The 19,976-nt window shown below is 39.1% G+C and overlaps 1 protein-coding gene across 1 annotated transcript; it reads right to left on the reverse strand.

Annotated features, from left to right (window-relative positions):
• Positions 1–556: 556 nt before the first annotated feature.
• LOC139158856 (perilipin-3-like) lies at positions 557–17,215 on the reverse strand. The gene is made up of 8 exons (XM_070736196.1): positions 17,099–17,215; positions 15,681–15,771; positions 14,867–15,049; positions 11,523–11,605; positions 9,264–9,513; positions 5,891–6,078; positions 2,918–3,046; positions 557–1,264 (listed from the first exon to the last, which is right to left on the reverse strand). Exons 1-8 carry the CDS (start codon positions 17,180–17,182, stop codon positions 911–913), a joined length of 1,362 nt encoding a protein of 453 aa, XP_070592297.1. The 5' UTR covers positions 17,183–17,215; the 3' UTR covers positions 557–910.
• Between the last annotated feature and the right edge of the window lie 2,761 nt (positions 17,216–19,976).

A 19,976-nucleotide genomic window follows, 5' to 3' on the forward strand; every position in this document is an offset into this window, starting at 1 on the left:
GCCCCCAACATTTCTCCCTAAGACTCTCCACGATTGACCTCTCCAGGTTCCTAAGAGGCCAGTAAGGGGCATACATAAGTGCACTGATGTGCCTATCGTCCCCTGTCCAATTGTCTTTCCTTATCTCATATATCATATATTTTCTCTCCATTCCTTCTACTTCTCTTCTTTCTTACTTTCTATCTTTATTTATATTACTTAATGTCTATTCTATTTCATATGTATTGTATATTGGACAAAGAATAAATAAATATTAGTATGTTTAATAAGCTATGTCTAGTAATTCTGAGATTGGGCGCAGCAGGAGGCAAGTCTAACATCAGTGAACCTTTATAAAAAGGAATTAAACTATTTTTGGGCAGTTAGGTTTTTGATAGAGCTGCATATGTGCAGAGAAACTGATCCTTGTGAGAGACTTCTTTTGAAGTTGCCTGCAAGAATGAATCAAACAACCTATCTAACCTCTAAAATGGAATATAATAAATTGCAACCTTCAAGAACCAGATCAAATACTAGAACCCGCTATTTCAAGCCACTTACACATTGCCACATCATAGCTGTTTAATTGCAATTTTATTTGTGTAAACAAATGTACAATTGCCTCTCACTTATTAAAAACTTCAATCTCTATAGTAATTAAAATTCTTAAGTTATACAGTTGAGTATTTGGCTAGTAGTCAACATAAAGTACACTTACAACTATATAATATTAAAAGAATCATGCATAATATGGAAGTGGCTAATAATTACTTTTAAAAGGTCAATCCATTTACTAATTTCTCTCATTTTCTAAGAGCCCAGCCACCTAAGTCTTGTCCAAGGAATGCATCGGAAGACCCCAGTTCTCAATATTATTAATAGGAAGAATTGATATATGTTATTTGTTTTATAAATTATTAAGAGTAAAGAACTAATATACGTTATTGTGTTTTATGGATTCCTCTGCTGAATATTCAGCAGGACAATAGGGTCCCTCTACCCATGGCTGACAAGTGTATTTAGCTATATATTCCATGACTTCAAACAGAGCCTTCCTGGCCTTGTTAATTTTCTCTGTGGTCTCTTTCATGAAGCCACTGGGAAGATCCTGGAAGGATGTGGCAGTAGAGAGGACAGCTTGTAGCTCTGTTAAATCACACTGAGCCTGTTGGACTTTTTGTTGAAGATGTTCAGGAAGGCTCTGCAGGTTGGTTAAGACATTCTGGCAGACCTCCTGCATCTTCTGTGCAACAGTGTAAGATGTGGCTAGAGAATGGGATTCCATCTGTTATGAAAGAAATGAACAAAAAGATCTGTTAATTGAACATCATAGGTGTTCATCTATGGCAGGGGTAGGCAAAGTTGGCTCTTCTATGACTTATGGACTTCAACTCCCAGAATTCCTGAGCCAATCATGCTAGCTCAGGCATTCTGGGAGTTGAAGTCTACATGTCATAGAAGAGCCAACTTTGCCTACCCCTGATCTATGGGATTATCTGAAGGGAGGGAGGGGGTGGGGAGAGAGATTGACAGACGGACATAGGGCAACTGAATATTCTTGTTTATGCATGGAGACACCATTGTTGATTGCTGTTCCCTTGATTTCAGCCATGCAGTACATGCCAGGTGGCAGAATTCAAATCTCCTCCCTCTTTTCTTCCTCAAACAATTTTCTGTATGTTGTGTATGTTCTATAAAGGATCTTAGACCCAGCTCTTCATCTCAGCCTTTTCATATATCCTGAGAAACACACCAACTCTCTTCTGGTTCTGGGAATAATTTTTGCATAAATATATAGTTTGTTTAATAATGTTGCAACATCCAATTTGCGTCAGCCACTGGGGATAAAGATTTAGTCCAGTGTTGGCGAAACGTTTTTGATCCGGGTGCCAAAAGGATGCGCTTGCGGGTGATAGGGCGTGTGTGTGTACCCACATCTGTAATGCAATGCTCTCCCCCACCGCATGCACACAACCCCCCCTGCGCTGCCCTTCCACATATGCGGACAGGCCTCACTGAAGCCTCCGGACTTCCAATAAGCTTTTAGGGCCTTTTTTTGCCCTTGCCCAGGGTTCAGAAAAGCCTCCGGAAGCCTGGAGATGGCAAAAAAACAGGCCAGGAGGCTTTGTTCCAGTTTTTGCTGGAGCAAAATGGCTTCAGGAGGCTTTCCTGAACTCTGGGGAGAGCAAAAACAGCCATAAAGAAGGCACGAATCCCAGCGGCCAATTAGGTCCCACAGAGGTGGCCTTCTCCAGGTCCCGTCGACCAAACAATGTCGGCTGGCAGGACCCAGGGGCAGAGCCTTCTCTGTGGTGGCCCCGGCGCTCTGGAATCAACTCCCTCTAGAGATTCGACCAGCCCTCACTCTCCTCGCCTTCCATAAAATGTTGAAGACCCACTTTTGTCGCCAGGTGTGGGCATAATTACCACCTTTCCCCCTCTTTTTAATTATGTTTTTGGCCTTACTGTATGATAGAGTAGGTTGAATGTGTGTGATTGCATAGTTAGGGATTTTATTATGTTATTAATACTTGCTTAAATTGATTTAATTTTTATTATTGGATTTGTAATGTATTGTACTACTGTTATGCTGTGAGCCGCCTCGAGTCTTCGGAGGGGGTGGCAGACAAATCTGATAAAGTATAAACTGTAACTAAACTATAAATATCAGCGGACCAGCAGGCCCGAGCTGACAGAGGGCAATGCCTCACGTGCCGTCAGAAATGGCTTCGCATGCCACCACATGTGCCATAGGTTCGCCATCCTTGATTTAATCTATTTAATAATGAATAATAATTACCAAATAAATCATAATTGTCTAGGTTTACCCAGTATGCCTAACCACAAACCATGGTCAAGGCAGAATCTTCACTGAGCAATGGCCATTCCCTATTTTTTTAATATCTTCAAAAGATGAATCATTCTCATGCTGAGATACCTCTGTCTGATTGGCTCCATTGCTCTGATCCTGCTTAGGTTCTCCTTTGTACCATTCCTTCCACATTTGGTACATTTTTTCGTGACCTCTGTGAACTTTGTAGTCCAATTCCTCCTTGGTATATTTTAGCTACAAAAAAGCAAAAAAAAAAAAGGAAAAGGGAAAGAAAAAAATCATGCACTCAAGCCTAGTGTTTTGCGTTTGGCCTCATAACTACAGTTTTGGCTCAAAGGCCAGAGCTATACATTCCCTACTCTTATCATAAGAGCCACAGCGGCACAGTGGTTAGAATCTAGAACTGCAGGCTATTTCTGACGGCTGCTTGCGAAGCTGGTAAAATGAGGACCTAGTTTTTTGTGGGGCAAAATTCTGAGGGTAGTAATAGCTATTGCTATCTTCAATTATTCAGAAAAATCTCTTAAGGAACTTCCATCAAGTTTATTCAGGAAGTATAGGTAGCCCTTGACCTATAACTATTCATTTTGTGACTGTTCAAAGTTACTGAAAGTCAGAAATTACTCCGTTTTTTCTTGTTTTTCTGCATTATTTTGACTTTTTTCTGAACCATTCTTTCCTAGTCATTCTATGCTTCTGTAATACTTTTTCTTTCTTTATATATGATCTCTTATTGAAATGTAATAGTTTTCTTTAAAAAAAAGAAAATATTTTCCCCCAACAGACAAAATAAAAAAGAACCAGTGCACAATCAGCTGGGCATTTTTTCTTCATTATATAATTGCTGTAGCCTTTCACATTAGCATTAATAAACAAGGCTCATTTTGGCCTGGGAACCTCAGAGGGCATTGCTAGTGATCTTCTAACATGACCAAAGTAGTTGTAGTGAATATTTGTGTGTGGGGGGGGGGGAAGGTTACTATTGGACAGAGGATTAAAGGAACAAATTGGAACTTCAAGCTTTGCAGATGTTTAAAGCATCCACCTCACTTTTTAAAATTCCTCCAGTGAGAGAAAATACTTAAATCTCTTTCAGCTTTGGATATTCCATTCCTCAAGCCCCATAAATGATCCCCTCCCCCCAAAAAATTGGCATATGTCCACTCATATTCCAGAGACACATAGATTTTCATCTGTCCTGGGGTCAGAGATTTACTTAAGTCCCTTAGAATTGAATTTTTCTTTACAGTAGTGAACTGCCCTAAAGCAGTCTCAACTTGGTATCTTGCAAGTATCTTACACCACATCTCTCATCCTCTCCCAGACACGGCCAGATTAGAAAAGCTGGAAAACTATTTTTGGAAGAGTGCTTCAAAAGTTTCTACCAATGCTCCTGCCTATTCCTCGAATAGAAATCAGACCATTAAAATGTACTAAGCTTGTGTGAAGAGTTCCAAACAAGCAATTATTCTGGAGTTGTACTAACAAGCAATATTGAACTCATTGTCAACACTGCTTTCTAATCAAAAAGTAAGCATCCTGAATATGCCATTAATCCTTCCAGGTGAGTATTCTGCGCTCAGAGGATACAAGGCACTGCACTACATTGTTGTGCGACAAAATGGCCATGCCAAATGGAGACTATACTGTATAATTACAATCCAGCACATCTGGAAAGCATCAAATTGGCGAAGATAGCAGAATTTTATTTATTAATGAAAAGGTTGAATCCACATGAAGTCAAGCAGGAAGAACTTATGCACAAAAGATGAGCAGATTTGCTATAATACAAGAAAATGTTGATGTTTTTCCCCCCATTCTGAATCTCATTAATGGATAACGTAGGTCTGTGTTTTTCAACCTTGGAAACTTTGATTTGATTCTCTGGATTTCAATTTCTACAATTCTTAGCAAAGGCCATCCTATCTGGAAGTTAAATTTCTTAACATCTTCAATGCTAAGAAAGATTGCTGTAGATAGACTGTTAAGCAAGAATCCAAGTGGAAGACACAATGCACAGTCCCTAAAAACAGCACTGCAGGCAGACTACCTGGTTAACATATACATTGTGCAAAGCCCTTGTTTTTAGACCAAATCCAAATCTACATAACTCAATCCATTAACCTTTTACTGGATACTAATGGTAGAACAAGATTTAGACACAGGAATATTTATATCCTGCCTTTGTCCTTTTCATAAGTAACTCAAGGCAGTGAACATACCCAATACTTTCTTCTAATTTCCCTACAACCATCACCCTGTGAGGTGGATTGGGCTCAGTGTGGGTATGGCCCAAAGTGATTCAGCCAAATGAGTAGTAGCTATTACAGTTAGGTTATTATAACCATCATTCATCATCAGCCCAATTTATCTTTTAATATATTTTAAATCAAATATCTTTTAAGAGTTTTGCTATGTACAGTATATTAAATGTCAGCTTCTTCAATAACATCTCTGTGAACCTGCAAATGACTCTATAGCAGTGATGGCGAATCTATGGCACGGGTGCTGTAGGTGGCATGCAGAACAGTATCTGTTGGCACGCGAGCCTTTGCCCTAGCTGAGCTTCAACGTGTATGTGTGTGCCGGCCAGATGATTTTTGGCTAGCACAGAGGCTCTGGGAGGGCATTTCTGGCTTCTAGAGAGCCTCTAGGGGGATGTGGGGGGGCATTTTTTACCCTCCCCTGGCTCCAGAGAAGCCTTTAGAGCCTGGGGAAGGTGAAACATGAGCCTACTGGGCCCACCAGAAGTTGAGAAACAGGCCAGTTCCAGCCTCCAGGGGGTGGGGGAAGGCGTTTCGCCCTCCCCAGGCATTGAGTTATGGGTGTGGGCACTCGCAGATGCACGATAACGCGCACGCATGCTCTATTGGCACATGAGGGAAACAAGGTTCGCCATCACTGCTTTATAGAAAACAGTCTGCCTCCATTCCATGGCTGAATCAATGTCCCTGAGTTCAGCTGCTTGGGCTATTTGCTAAAGAGACCATTCAGCAACTTACATGGTCCAATAAGGTCTGACTATTCACCCTTTCCTTTTATTTCCCAAACATAGCAGAGAATGACTGAGTTTCTTACCAAGTAGAAGAGCTGTTCAAGCTGGAGCAATGCCTGCTCTGCACCCAGTTTGATCTTTATCCGAGAATGCTGGTAGGCTCGACTACAGAGCTTCATCGACAAGGAACTCAGGCGCCTGTAGTAAGTTGGCTCTCCTTCCTGATTTTCAAGAGAGGCTGCTCCAGAGCGGTCCGAAAATGCAATGGCAACTAAACAAACAACAATTAGATCAAAAGAGATCCCCATTCACAATCCCTGAGCTAATATTATCAGTCTGTTCATTTCACAAATAACATTCCCCACAACTAGGTTTCCGAGAAATTTTAGCTAGTAGTCACTTTAGTCCTCAAATAAATCCCCCTTGATTAAGCTTTGGGGAAATCTGAGCTATACTTCGAATAACTAAAAAAAACCACATTTCAATTCCTCTCCCTCATTGTTAATAATATTTAATTGAGGAAGTGAGGGGATTATTTTAGCACATGTACTACAATTTGTTGAGGAACCACAAAAAGAGATCAGCTTTGGCCCAGACTCCTTTTCACAGCCCTCCGTTCCCCAGCACTACACTATTATTACATTTTAGTGTAGTGAACTTAACCTTCCTGCTGTGTAAAAATAAGATCCATAGGCTTTGTGAAACTGTTCAGTTAGATTTTGTGAAAGAGGCAAGATGGTAAAATACAACCCTTTTGGTGGAGATGGGTAGGTATGTACATTTGATCAATAAACTGATCTGTACCAGGCTCCCTATCAATCATCTGCCACACTTTAGGACAGTGTTTCTCAACCTCAGAATTTTTAAGATGTGTGGTCTCTAACTCCCAGAATTCTGTGGGATGCTGGCTAGGGAATTCTGGGAAATGTAGTCCACAATCGGAAAAATTGCTGAGATTAAGAAACACTGCTTTAGAATGTTTTTCGTAAAGTCAGAGAATTAATTTCATAAGCCCGATAAGCGTGTACTTTTGTTTGCTAAAATGTGACCCAATTTTTTAAAAAGTAAAGCATTTCATTTTTGGTGACCTTACACCAAAATTGAATGGGCAATGAGTGATAGTGATGACTTGTTATGGCCTTGAACTTTTTAGACTGGGGGTTATAAATGCCCATGCCTTTCATTTAGGTTAGGTGACAATAAGTTTTCCAAAGTCTCCATAACAGAGGAGAAAAAACAGATACCGTATATACTCGAGTATAAGCCGACCCGAGTATAAGCCGAGGCACCAATTTTTGCCACAAAAGCTGGGAAAACGTATTGACCCGAGTATAAGCCGAGGTTAGAAAATGCAGTGACTACTGGTAACTTATAAAAATGGAAAACAATAAAATTACATTAATTGAGACATGTTTTAGAATATTTATTTTAAAGAAAACCAGTAAACTAGCTCTGTAAATTTAAAAGAGGGTAAACAAATTAACAATATTAACAATAAATTAAAAAGTAAAAAAAGTAGCTCGATCAGGAACAAAGCTAAAACCTAAGAGTTAAAATCCTTCAAAACTGGATTCCTTCTCATCATTAATTGGATTTACATTATTGTTCTGTTTTTATATATGCTGTGAGCCACCCTGAGTCCTTGGAGAGGGATTGCATACAAATCCAATTAAATAAATAAACAAACAAACAAACAAATTAATAAGTGTATCCAAAGAAGAGCTTCAGCATTAGCTGCTGTGAGGTTATTAGCATAGAAAACCAAATAGATAGATAGATAGATAGATAGATAGATAGATAGATAGATAGATAGATAGATAGATAGAAATAGATACAGATAGATAGATAGATAGAAAGAAAGAAAGAAAAATAGATAGATAGAAATAGATACAGATAGATAGATAGATAGATAGATAGATAGATAGATAGATAGATATAGATAGAAAGATAGACAGACAGACACACAGATAGAAAAATAGATAGATAGATAGATAGAAATAGATACAGATAGATAGATAGATAGATAGATAGATAGAAAAATAGATAGATAGAAAGATAGAAAAATAGATAGATAGAAATACATACAGATAGATTATAGATAGATAGATAGACAGATAGATATAGATAGAAAGATAGATAGACAGACAGACAGATAGAAAAATAGATAGATAGATAGATAGAAATAGATACAGATAGATAGATAGATAGATAGATAGATAGAAAAATAGATAGATAGAAAAATAGATAGATAGAAAGATAGACAGATAGAAAAAGAATTCCTGTCTAGCTCTGCCTCATAACACATTATTAGATCCTATCCAAGCAAGGACAGCAACTATCACAAAATACCATTTTTTAAACAGTTTAAATCCTTTCAAAGGAGGGGGAGGAGAATCTGACAGCAGGGGGCCTTTTTAATCCGACTAAGGGCAATGCAGAGAGAGCAAGGAATAGTTACTCACCATTGCTTTTCCCCCCTCTCGGTTGGAGCAAATGGCTGCCTCATTTGCTTGAGCCAGGGAGAGGAACTACGGGGTGGGAGAGGGGACAAAAGCTGGTGCCTCCTCGCTCTAGCTCAAGCAATGGCGCCCTCGTGTGGTGACTTTGTCAATGACCCGAGTATAAGCCGAGGTTGTGTTTTTCAGCCCATTTTTTGGGCTGAAAAACTCGGCTTATACTCGAGTATATACGGTACTCTTTTCACTTAAGTCTTCAACCTAACCTTTGCATAGGTCTTAAAATCAGCTGTAGCAAGGAGGATCAGCTGGAAAGAGGATCGATAGAGGGATTTGGAAGAAATGGGCTTAGGTTAAGTCATGGATGATTGAATATGGTTTGTTGAATAAGCCACAAATACTGGCTCATCATATCAGTTGGGTCTTTCAGATTTCACATCACTCACTGACCAGCAAGAGCTGTCTAGGCAAGAGATTTTCAGAATTAACAGCACTCAATTTTAACAAAAATGAACTATAAAATATTAGATTCCGTGGTTTTTAAAAATAACTAATCTAATCTGTTTAGCATACCTAAGTCCTTGGAGAAGGGCGGCATACAAGTCTAATAAATAATCATAACAATAACAATAATAATACCTCCCAATGCTTACTTCTGACATATTTTCAATATTGTACTGTATATCTTTACTAGGCCAGCAAATGCATTCTTGGTCTACTTTTTCTAGCTAATGACTTTCAGATGTTTTAAACTTTACTCAAATGAATAAGTTTTTAAAACTGAATGAATGAAAGAAGAAATACTGTTAGTTGGTTAACTATCTCAGCTATTGTATACATTTGGATTAAAAAATTAACTGTTTTACAGTTTTAGAATTATATGCCATCCAGAGTCACTTGGCAGAGATAGATAGCTGTAGAAATAAAAGAAGTAAATAAATTTACAGGTTAAACTTATTAAAAATGTGGATAATCAAGAGAGGGAACCGCATAGTCTTACAAAATTCCTCATCCGTGATTGGCAGAAAGTGCTCTAATAAGTCATCCGATTTGAAGATAATCTTGTCAACACTACTGGCCATCATCTGTGCCATGTCGATATCCATAATGGTGTCCACAGCACTCCTCGCTGAACACGTTACTTCCACGCTCTCCGCGGCAGCTTCGATGCTTATATCTAGCATGGTATCCATAATGTCCTTTACTTCAGTTAATTTGGTATAAATAGATTCAATGGCATTTGTCATGATCTGGCAGTGAGAATCCAAAAAGAGAAGAATGAAGAAAATTGACAGAATTAAGCACCAGCACATATATACTGTATCTTCCTCTCTAAATTTGGGTTACTGTGTTCCCCCAAAGTAAGACCCTGTCTTATATTGTTTTGAACCCTGAAATAAGCGTTTGGCCTTATTGCCAATGGCTTAAAAGCCCGACTATCAGGGGATGTCTTATTTTGGGGGAAACAGGGTATGTGTCATTTTTGCATCCAATTTGAATTTTATTTCTTCAGTTTGCTTTTAGTGCAGCAATTACGTTTAAAAAACAACAACAACAAATATACAGATAGTCCTCAACCTACAACCACAATTGAGCCCAAATTTCCATCATCTAAGCAAGGCAGTTAAGCGAGTTTTATCCCATTTTACATCTTTTGCCATAAAAGTTAAGCAAATTATGTAGTTGTTAAGTGAAACTGACAATGACATTGTCATATGTCAGCTGGTAAGATTAGAAATTGTGATCACACAAGACACAGACAGTGCAACTGTCATCTATACATGCCAATTGCCAAGCACCCAAATTTTGATCATGCAACCATGGGGATGTTGTAATGGTCATTAATTGTGAAAACCTCTTAAGCTACTTTTTCAGTGCCGTTATTAACTTGGAATGGGCACTAAATGAATGGTTGTTAAGTAGAGGACTATATGTGCACAAACCAAATTGATTAGCATGTTCTAGGAATACTGAGCAATGGGTCAGGGTAAGAAATGAAACAAAGATTCCCGAGAAAAAACTTTTATTTATGAAAATACCCGCAAAGCCAGTCAAATGGTTTATAAATCTGGAACTCAATTACCCTGCTAATAGGAATAATGATGATGCTGAACCTAGGGAGCGCATGTCAAATATGGCATGTTTTGGGTAACACACCAGTGTTTACCAACACCTAACAATTATTCTCAAAAGCACATGCTGTTCTCATGCAATTATCTGACATCTTGGGAGCTGCATGAGAATGGGGGTATGTGTGCGTTGCCATGTAGCCTCTGGAGGTTGTGCGAGGGGGCCACGCTCTTGCACAACCTCTGGAGGCTCTAAAAATCAGGCAAGTATCAGATAGTTTTCAGAAGCCACAGAACCTACACAAAAAAAGAATGTGAGGCCTCGTGTGATCTGGAGCTGCCTCAGATAGGCTGCAGAAAAAACACCACCTGAAGGTAAATGACATGGCAGATTCTGAGGAATCGCACAATTGTTTGATACTTTTCAAAATATGTAAAAAATTCTTTCTCATGTGTTTTTGTGTGACACACACACGTAAGGGTCCCCCTCTGAGGGAGATAGGCAATTCCAAAATTTTGACATGCCAAGCCCAAACGTTTTACCCTCACATAGACCCTACTAAACATAAGGGGCTGTTTTACATTTTTTATAAAAAAGGCAAAAAAAGCATTTTAAAATGTTTGCTGGAGGAATCCTACTAGTCCAAAAATTTGGAAGGTGAAATATTTAAAGGAGAAAATAAAATGTCTTTTTTTCCCACCCACAGGAAGAAAAGGCTGGTTGGCATTTCAGCATGACCTGGTTGGTTCAGCACCTGCTGATAACAGCTATGTCTGAAATCCATTCTCATGAAGTTGATCACTTATCTCTTGTACTGACTATAGTAGAGAGAGAAAGAGAATTTGTGGTCTTCTAAGTCTTACTGAATTACAGTGCCCTGCATCCTTCACATTCCCTGTCCTAAGGACGTTGGGAGTTTGAAATTCAATGAAATGTAAAATGTCACATTTTGGTTACATGAATCTACACAGATAGATATGATATTTATATTTATTATATTTATATTTATTTACTTACTTACTTATTCCAAAACGGAGTCAGAGCTGCTAACACGTAAGATAAATACAACAATAGTAAAATAGGGAAATAGAACAATCAGATTAAAATCAATAATTTAATAAAACAATATCCTAAAAGAACCATGCATACACTGCAGTCAATCTAATATTATGGAAGGTCAAGTGATTACCTGGTCCACCGTCTGTTGCATAATAGGATATTTGTGTTGTAGCCTGTAAAGATTCCTACAGGCAAACATATTTGCAAAAGAAACTGTAAACAGTAAAGATGAAAAAAAGATTTGATTAGTTAAAAGATTCCCAGTTATGTTCAACAACTGGATTCTAGTTGCATTTGGTTTTTATGCTACTTAGAATTTACAAAATGCGATATTGTTTTATGCTGCAGTGTAATGATAAAGGAAAGTAATCACATAAAGGTGGGATTGCAATGCTAAACTCTCATTTAGGTAAAGGGTGGGTTCTAACTTACCTCGTTGCCATTCGCTTCCTCCTGCGCCATGTGGGCGTGTGCGCGCAAAGCGCAGGGGCCCAAAATTTGCAAAATATTTTTTATAAAAAACCAAAAACAAGATGGCGGCTCATGCGCAGTGCCGGAAACTTGGCTTCTGCGGAAAGCAATAGACATCACAATCTCTGGAACGTTTTAATTTTTAAAAATTGTACTAAGCTACAGTAATTCATCTGTTTTGTCCATGGTCTTGTAATAGGTCTGTATTGTTCTTCACACCCACCCACCCCGGAACTTTAATCCCAGAGAGTAGAAAGTAGGGAACTCAGTCTCGGAAAAGTTCTGGTTCCTCTTGGATTTTGAGATACCGTAAATTGCAAGATACACATGAAAGGGGAGAATTTTGTTAATCAGTAATAGAAGATTCTCTCCCCTCTCCCGCCCACTCTCCATTAATAAAGATCAGAAACTACCGTATATACTCGAGTATAAGCCGACCCGAGTATAAGCCGAGGCACCAATTTTTGCCACAAAAACTGGGAAAACGTATTGACCCGAGTATAAGCCGAAGTTAGAAAATGCAGTGGCTACTGGTAACTTATAAAAATGGAAAACAATAAAATTACATTAATTGAGACATGTTTTAGAATATTTATTTTAAAGAAAACCAGTAAACTAGCTCTGTAAATTTAAAAGAGGGTAAACAAATTAACAATATTAACAATAAATTAAAAAGTAAAAAAAGTAGCTCGATCAGCAACAAAGCTAAAACCTAAGAGTTAAAATCCTTCAAAACTGGATTCCTTCTCATCATTAATTGGATTTACATTATTGTTCTGTTTTTATATATGCTGTGAGCCACCCTGAGTCCTTGGAGAGGGATGGCATACAAATCCAATTAAATAAATAAACAAACAAACAGACAAATAAATAAGTGTATCCAAAGAAGAGCTTCAGCATTAGCTGCTGTGAGGTTATCAGCATAGAAAACCAAATAGATAGATAGATAGATAGATAGATAGATAGATAGATAGATAGATAGATAGATAGATAGATAGATAGATATAGATAGAAAGATAGATAGACAGACAGACAGACAGACAGATAGAAAAATAGATAGATAGATAGATAGATAGATAGATAGATAGATAGATAGAAATAGATACAGATAGATAGATAGATAGATAGAAAGAAAAATAGATAGATAGAAAAATAGATAGATAGAAAGAAAGAAAAATAGATAGATAGATAGATAGATAGATAGATAGAAATAGATACAGATAGATAGATAGACAGACAGACAGATAGATATAGATAGAAAAATAGACAGACAGACAGACAGACAGATAGAAAAATAGATAGATAGATAGATAGATAGATAGATAGATAGATAGATAGATATAGATAGAAAGATAGATAGACAGACAGACAGATAGAAAAATAGATAGATAGAAAAATAGATAGATAGAAAGATAGAAAAATAGATAGATAGATAGAAATAGATACAGATAGATAGATAGATAGATAGATAGATAGATAGACAGACAGACAGACAGATAGATATAGATAGAAAGATAGATAGACAGACAGACAGATAGAAAAATAGATAGATAGATAGATAGATAGATAGATAGATAGATAGAAATAGATACAGATAGATAGATAGACAGACAGACAGATAGATATAGATAGAAAAATAGATAGACAGACAGACAGACAGACAGACAGATAGAAAAATAGATAGATAGATAGATAGATAGATATAGATAGAAAGATAGATAGACAGACAGACAGATAGAAAAATAGATAGATAGATAGATAGAAATAGATACAGATAGATAGATAGATAGATAGATAGATAGAAAGAAAAATAGATAGATAGAAAAATAGATAGATAGAAAGATAGAAAAATAGATAGATAGATAGATAGAAATAGATACAGATAGATAGATAGATAGATAGATAGATAGATAGACAGACAGACAGACAGACAGATATAGATAGAAAGATAGATAGACAGACAGACAGATAGATAGATAGATAGATAGATAGATAGAAAAATAGATAGATAGAAAAATAGATAGATAGAAAGATAGACAGATAGAAAAAGAATTCCTGTCTAGATCTGCCTCATAACACATTATTAGATCCTATCCAAGCAAGGACAGCAACTACCACAAAATACCATTTTTTAAACAGTTTAAATCCTTTCAAAGGAGGGGGAGGAGAATCTGACAGCAGGGGGCCTTTTTAATCCAACTAAGGGCAATGCAGAGAGAGCAAGGAATAGTTACTGTAAACCTGTTGACAAATACACACAGGGAGAAAAAAAAAAGCCTCTGGGTTTCAGCAAGAGGTAGCTGGCTTTTTTCACGGTGGGGGGGAGAGGGGGCATGCGCACACACACACACACACACACACACACACACACGACCTCACCGGCTTCCCATTGCTTTTCCCACCTCTCAGTTGGAGCAAATGGCTGCCTCGTTTGCTTGAGCCAGGGAGTGGAACTACGGCGTGCGAGAGAGGACAAAAGCTGGTGCCTCCTCGCTCTGGCTCAAGCAATGGCGCCCTCGTGTGGTGACTTTGTCAATGACCTGAGTATAAGCCGAGGTTGTGTTTTTCAGCCCATTTTTTGGGCTGAAAAACTCAGCTTATACTCGAGTATATACGGTATATTGCAAACAAAGACCAGGCACTATTCAAAGATGTCTCCGTGGTCATGTGGCCGGCATGACTAAACACCAGAGGCACACTGTTACCTTCCCACGAAAAGTGGTCCCTATTTTTCTACTTGCATTTTTTATATGCTTTCAAAGTGCTAGGTTGGCAGAAGCTGGGACAAGTAACAGGAGCTCATCCTATTATGCAGTACTAGGGATTCGAACCGCTTAACTGCTGACCTTTCGATCGACAAGCTCAGTGTCTTAGCCACTGAGCCACCGCATCCCTACTGACAATCTCAAAAACCATACATTGGAAAACCAAGCCAAAAAGATGAAGAATGACATGGCAAAGAATAGTTTGGAGTGAGCCTACCAGCTATGACCAATTACTTACGTTGAGGTTCAAATATGTGGAGAAGAGGCTCTGTGCTTCTTGCAATACTCTTCATATCCGTCTCTGCCATCTCAAAGACTGCTTGGATAGCTGGATGAGACTGCTTGGCAAAAGTATAGGGAGACAAAACCCACTCATAAGTAGAACCGATTAATGGCACATCACCAAACCTTTGGATGGACACTAAGAAATAAGATATCATAGAGTAACCATCTTGCTGGATTGCAGAACAGCTCTCCCTTGCTGAACTGCAGTTAGATCATATTTTCAATGAAGTTACGATTCATGCTGGTATGTAAAACTGAATAAATAGTAAACCGATACTGTTGAACTTTAGTTTCTCAGCACATTATTGTGAGCTTAAAAACAGTACAGTGTAAGAATGTACACTGCTCAAAAAAATAAAGGGAACACTCAAACAAAACACCCGAGATCTGAATGAATGAAAAATTCTCACTGAACACTTTGCTCTGTACAAAGTTGAATGTGCACAACAGCATGTGAAATGGATTGTCAATCAGTGTTGCTTCCTAAGTGGACAGTTTGATTTCACAGAAGTTTGCTTTACTTGGAGTCATATTGTGTTATTTAAGCGTTCCCTTTATTTTTTTTGATCAGTGTATTTAAGGAGTACAAAAGTTTTCCTCAGCATGTTCTTAAGTCCTTTGATAGTTTTACTGTGATAAAACTAGGAGCCTATGGGCCTGCAGATCTTTATAAATCTATGAAATAGATTAGAAAATCCATGCTGGGTTCTATCCTTGTTACAGTTTGATCCTTAAATGGTATCCTGGCTTCTTCCAGTATTGTTCACTTACCTGGTGATCATCTACAATTCTTGTAGGGATTAACTCTGCTCCAGGAGAAGACATGATGATGATAATAATGAGAACAAGCGGGCAGCACTATAGAGAGACAAGATCCCATGCAGTCACCACAGTAATATATCAAACTACATTACACACAATTTTAGCAGCTTTTGCAGGAGGAGGAAGGCCAATTAAATAAGCAAACAAATAAACCCTACTCTATCTCTATACCTCTAATTAAGCAGTATTTATTCCAAACCTGATCTATTTTCACCACAAGAACATCTGGAGATCTCAGATTTAGCTTCAGCTTTAGCGGTGAGGTCAAAAGATTCCTCACCACTAATACTTGATTCCATACATTTAGCTTACTGTAATGTGATTTGTTTGCTTTGGGCTGATCTTTTTATTCTTGCACTTTTGCCAACTAGCTGTGTTTGTACAAATTATTCAGGTTTTGATTCTTATTATTTACAAGTCAATAGCTCGGGTGTTTTCGACCAAAGACTTACACCCTCAACAAAGCAAATGTTTTAACCCTAATTCTACAGTTATCAGCATAACTTTCTTTCAAAGTAATCAGAAATTGTTGGCATTTCTGAGCATTACAGGTAGGTCTCAACTTACCACAATTGAAACCAAACTTTATTTATTTATTTTATTTATTACTTAGATTTGTATGCCGCCCCTCTCCGAAGACTTGTTAAATGAGAAATTTGTTACATGAGTTTTGCCTCATTGTATTACTTTCCTCACCCATTTTGTTAAGCAAATCACTTCATTTCTTAAATTAGCAACACAGTTGTTAAGTGAACCTGGTTTCCCAGCTGACTTTGTTTTTCAGATCGCAAACTGTTGTAAGGCAAAGACTGCTAATTTCTTGCAACTAAAGCAATATAGCCACAGAATTTCAGACACAGGATTTTAAAGAGAAACCAAATAATTCTGCAAAACAAGCTAAAGGGGGATAAAACCCCACCAGGATACAGCCAAATATGGCCCCCTTTAAAAAACTCAATGAAACTAAGTTTCTGGGAAATACCTCCTCTCTTAAAATATAGCAAAGTTATGTTGGCTCCGGAGCATTTTGGTGGCATTGTTGCACAATGTAACATCCACACTGCAGAAGGCCAAGATGCTATATCTGACAAAAGTCAAATATTTTACTAAAACCTAAACCCAAATTATAAGGATAAATCATCTCTTCCACCGATGCCCAACATGTGTTATTCAAAAGGACACAATGCAATCGACTTATCTCTGAATGAGCAATTTCCATTCAACTATCAAGCCTGGGAGACCAACACTTTGCAAAAAAATTATTAGTTTTGCTTTGCAGAGTCATTTAAAAAGAAAACAGAAAGACCAACTTTAAACCACATTTCAGGTGGGGAGGAAAGCAACTCAGGTTGGTCATACATACCTCAAAGCCAACGATAAAGCCATTTCCGGCCTCAGTGGTCTTTATATACTTATAAAACATGAAAAGGAAGAGTCGGGCTATCATTGACTGACAATTCCAAAAAGCAATCAAAAGCTTCTTCCACTGCTGAATGGGAGATAAGGTAAATTGTGTTGGGAAAGACAATGGCTGCAATTCTATACTGTATTCCTTTAAAAACCCACAATCAGGTTGACTAAGAATTATGTTAACTAGAATTAAAACCATCCAGAGGAGCCCATGCTAGAAAAAGTAGCTATAAATTTACAGTGACCATATCTGTCCTTTATTAAAAAGGGCAATCTTTTACTTTTTTAAAAAAAACCTGTCCTTTAGATTTTTTAAAAAAATTAATCCTTGTATTAATTAATGTTTGTATTCTTATGAACCTCTTTCAGATTTATCCCTTTTGGGGATTATACTTTATTTTTTTCCAAGGGGGGGAGCGTTCAAGACCGGTGGCAATGGAGCGAGACTACGCGCTCCATTGCTGCTGCCGGAATAGTGCTTCCACCCATTCTGGGTCCTGCCCATCCCTACGTAGCGCAGTCTCCTGGAGTTCCGCATTCCCTGCAGGCTTTTCACAGCCACCTACCAACTCACCTCTGGAGGTGTCTGGAACTGATTCTTCGTCATTCCGTTGCAGCTCCTGGGGAAGGAAGGAAAGGCCAAACTGTCCTCTGGAGAATCCTGTGGACAACAATGATCCCATTCTCCATTAAGGACACCAGTCCCTGCTGACTTGCGGCTGCTGCTGCTCCCTGACCCCATTTGAGCTGACATCTAATCCTGCAAATGAAGATACGGAGGCTAAATCCTAAGCTTTCTGCGTCCCAGTAAGATTGAGAAAGGACAGGGTGCATCAGGCCCTATGGGCCAACAGCAACCCTTAAGGTTAGGGCGATGCCTTCATTCCTGATGGGAGGGGGAGAAAGCTTTTGCAAGCCTTAAGCTTAGAAGGATATCTACCATAATTTCTCCCCCTCCGAGCAAGAGTCAAGGCATCGCCGAGACCCTAACGCTCACCCTCTGCCCCCCTGGCCAAAGGTTTCTTACCTCAGAGGGCTCTCGCTGCCAGATGGTATAGGTCGTCTCTCTGGGGGAAGAAAACAAAGGGGACAAAGATCAAAAGCAGCCATGGCCCATTTTGCAAAAGTGGCCATGTGGAGGCTCCAAGAGCCCTTCCAGCTGGCCTGTCAAGGGGTTTGGCCTGCCAGTGGGACTGCCCTGTGTCACCTGTCCTATGACACAAGCAGCAGCAGCAGAAGTAGAGACGCCTCCCCTCTGCACGTTTTTTTACCTACCCTGAACACTGGCTGCTTTCTCCATCTTGTGGCTCCTGAAATGAGAATGCAAATATTATATATATTGCCATAATTTCTTGGCAGGATGTCTGCCATTATAGTAGGGAGGGGGTCTTACCAGTGGCCTTACCATTTCCTTAATGGACTCCACAATAGGGGAGAGCCCTGGAGTCCTTTTGGTTGGGATCACCATCCTGGGGAGAGAACGAAGGGCCTGGCATTCAGGTAGGGCAACAACCAAGGACTGTCCAAACAGCCCAGCCACCAATATTGGATCCTAACAACATTCAAAATATTATTGCCCAATACTATATAACAGTGTATGGCTGCTTTTCAGCAAATGGCTGTTTTTCCACTCTACATGGTGATTACCTGAGCTTGCTCTAGTCACCCACAAAACCAGGCCCAGCCTCTGCTGAACCAGCCTTCTTTGCAACACAAATCTTTGGAGGATTAGAGGATCATAATTATTCAGATACCTCAGGTAATGAGAGCCAAGCCTCAGCAATGGAAGAGGCAGAGTGTCAGGATGAGGCCCTCTCTGCTGATGAAGCTTTACCAATAGAGCAGCCTACTCCTGCAGGCCTTTTTCCACCAGCCTTATTTAAATCACTTCTCCAGAAGGCTACGACTGCTTCTGGCCTGGCCACGCCTCCTATCACAGGAACTGGAAACAAAGCTTCTACTTCCATTCCATATATTGCTGAACAAGTCCAGGCAGTGGCCCTTATTCCAGGTCCTCAGCTGTTCATTGATAACATTCAGAAGCAGTTCACTGTTCCTGTGGCAGACTCAATACCTCCAACTTTTGACAAGAAGCATTTCAATGTAGCTCTTGAGCTAGCAAACTTGCTCAAGCCCCTAACTTATCACCTACAGTTAACAACAATGGCAAAAAAAAAAGATAGTAAAATGGGGCAAAACTCACTTAACAGCTGAAAGTTTGGGTTCAATTCTGGTCATAGGTTGAGAACCACCTCTATAAATCCCATCTGTCCATCCACTCCCAGCTCCCAAATTTCCAACTTCTCTTCCCTCCAAGAATATAAACAGGAAGGAGGACCCCCGTGTTATTGATTGATGGTTATAAGAGCCAATCAGCATTCACTGAATTTGTGGGTAATAGGAAATGGCCTTTCCCAACACAAGGCCTCCAAATCAGGCCTGAGATGAGAGATGTTGAGATGTGGTCCATGCTGTTTGTCCTCCTGTAATTCCCCCCAGGATGAGACAGCCAGTGTTTTCAATGGTTTGCATCAGGGGTAGGTTCCAACTTCCCTCGCTGCTGGTTCGCATGGGTGCGCTTCGTGGGAGGGCCAGTTCTTCGTGGGCACACATGCACAGTAAGAAAAAAATCCCCTTCCCCCCAAAAACCCCAAAGCCAAAAAAACAAAAATGTGGCCTCCATATGCACAGTACAGGAACTTGGCTTCTGCACATGCTCAGGAGGAAAAACATTTTTAAAATGTGGTGGGAATTTTTTTTTATTTTTAAAGATGGTGGTGCCCATGGACCGGCACTGACCAATCCGGTTTTGTGACATTATCATGATGGCA

This window comes from Erythrolamprus reginae, chromosome 2 (assembly GCF_031021105.1).
Source record: "Erythrolamprus reginae isolate rEryReg1 chromosome 2, rEryReg1.hap1, whole genome shotgun sequence".
NCBI lineage: Eukaryota > Metazoa > Chordata > Lepidosauria > Squamata > Dipsadidae > Erythrolamprus > Erythrolamprus reginae.

What these genes read in the sequence shown, in the direction of transcription:
- LOC139158856 (XM_070736196.1), bottom strand. Translation starts at nt 17,182, where the DNA reads ATGATAGCCCGACTCTTCCTTTTCATGTTTTATAAGTATATAAAGACC. An exon ending in TGTAGATGATCACCAGGTAA is followed by an intron (nt 15,050 to 15,680) that starts GTGAACAATACT and finishes CTTATTTCTTAG; the next exon opens with TGTCCATCCAAAGGTTTGGT. An exon ending in TGCAACAGACGGTGGACCAG is followed by an intron (nt 9,514 to 11,522) that starts GTAATCACTTGA and finishes TCTCACTGCCAG; the next exon opens with ATCATGACAAATGCCATTGA.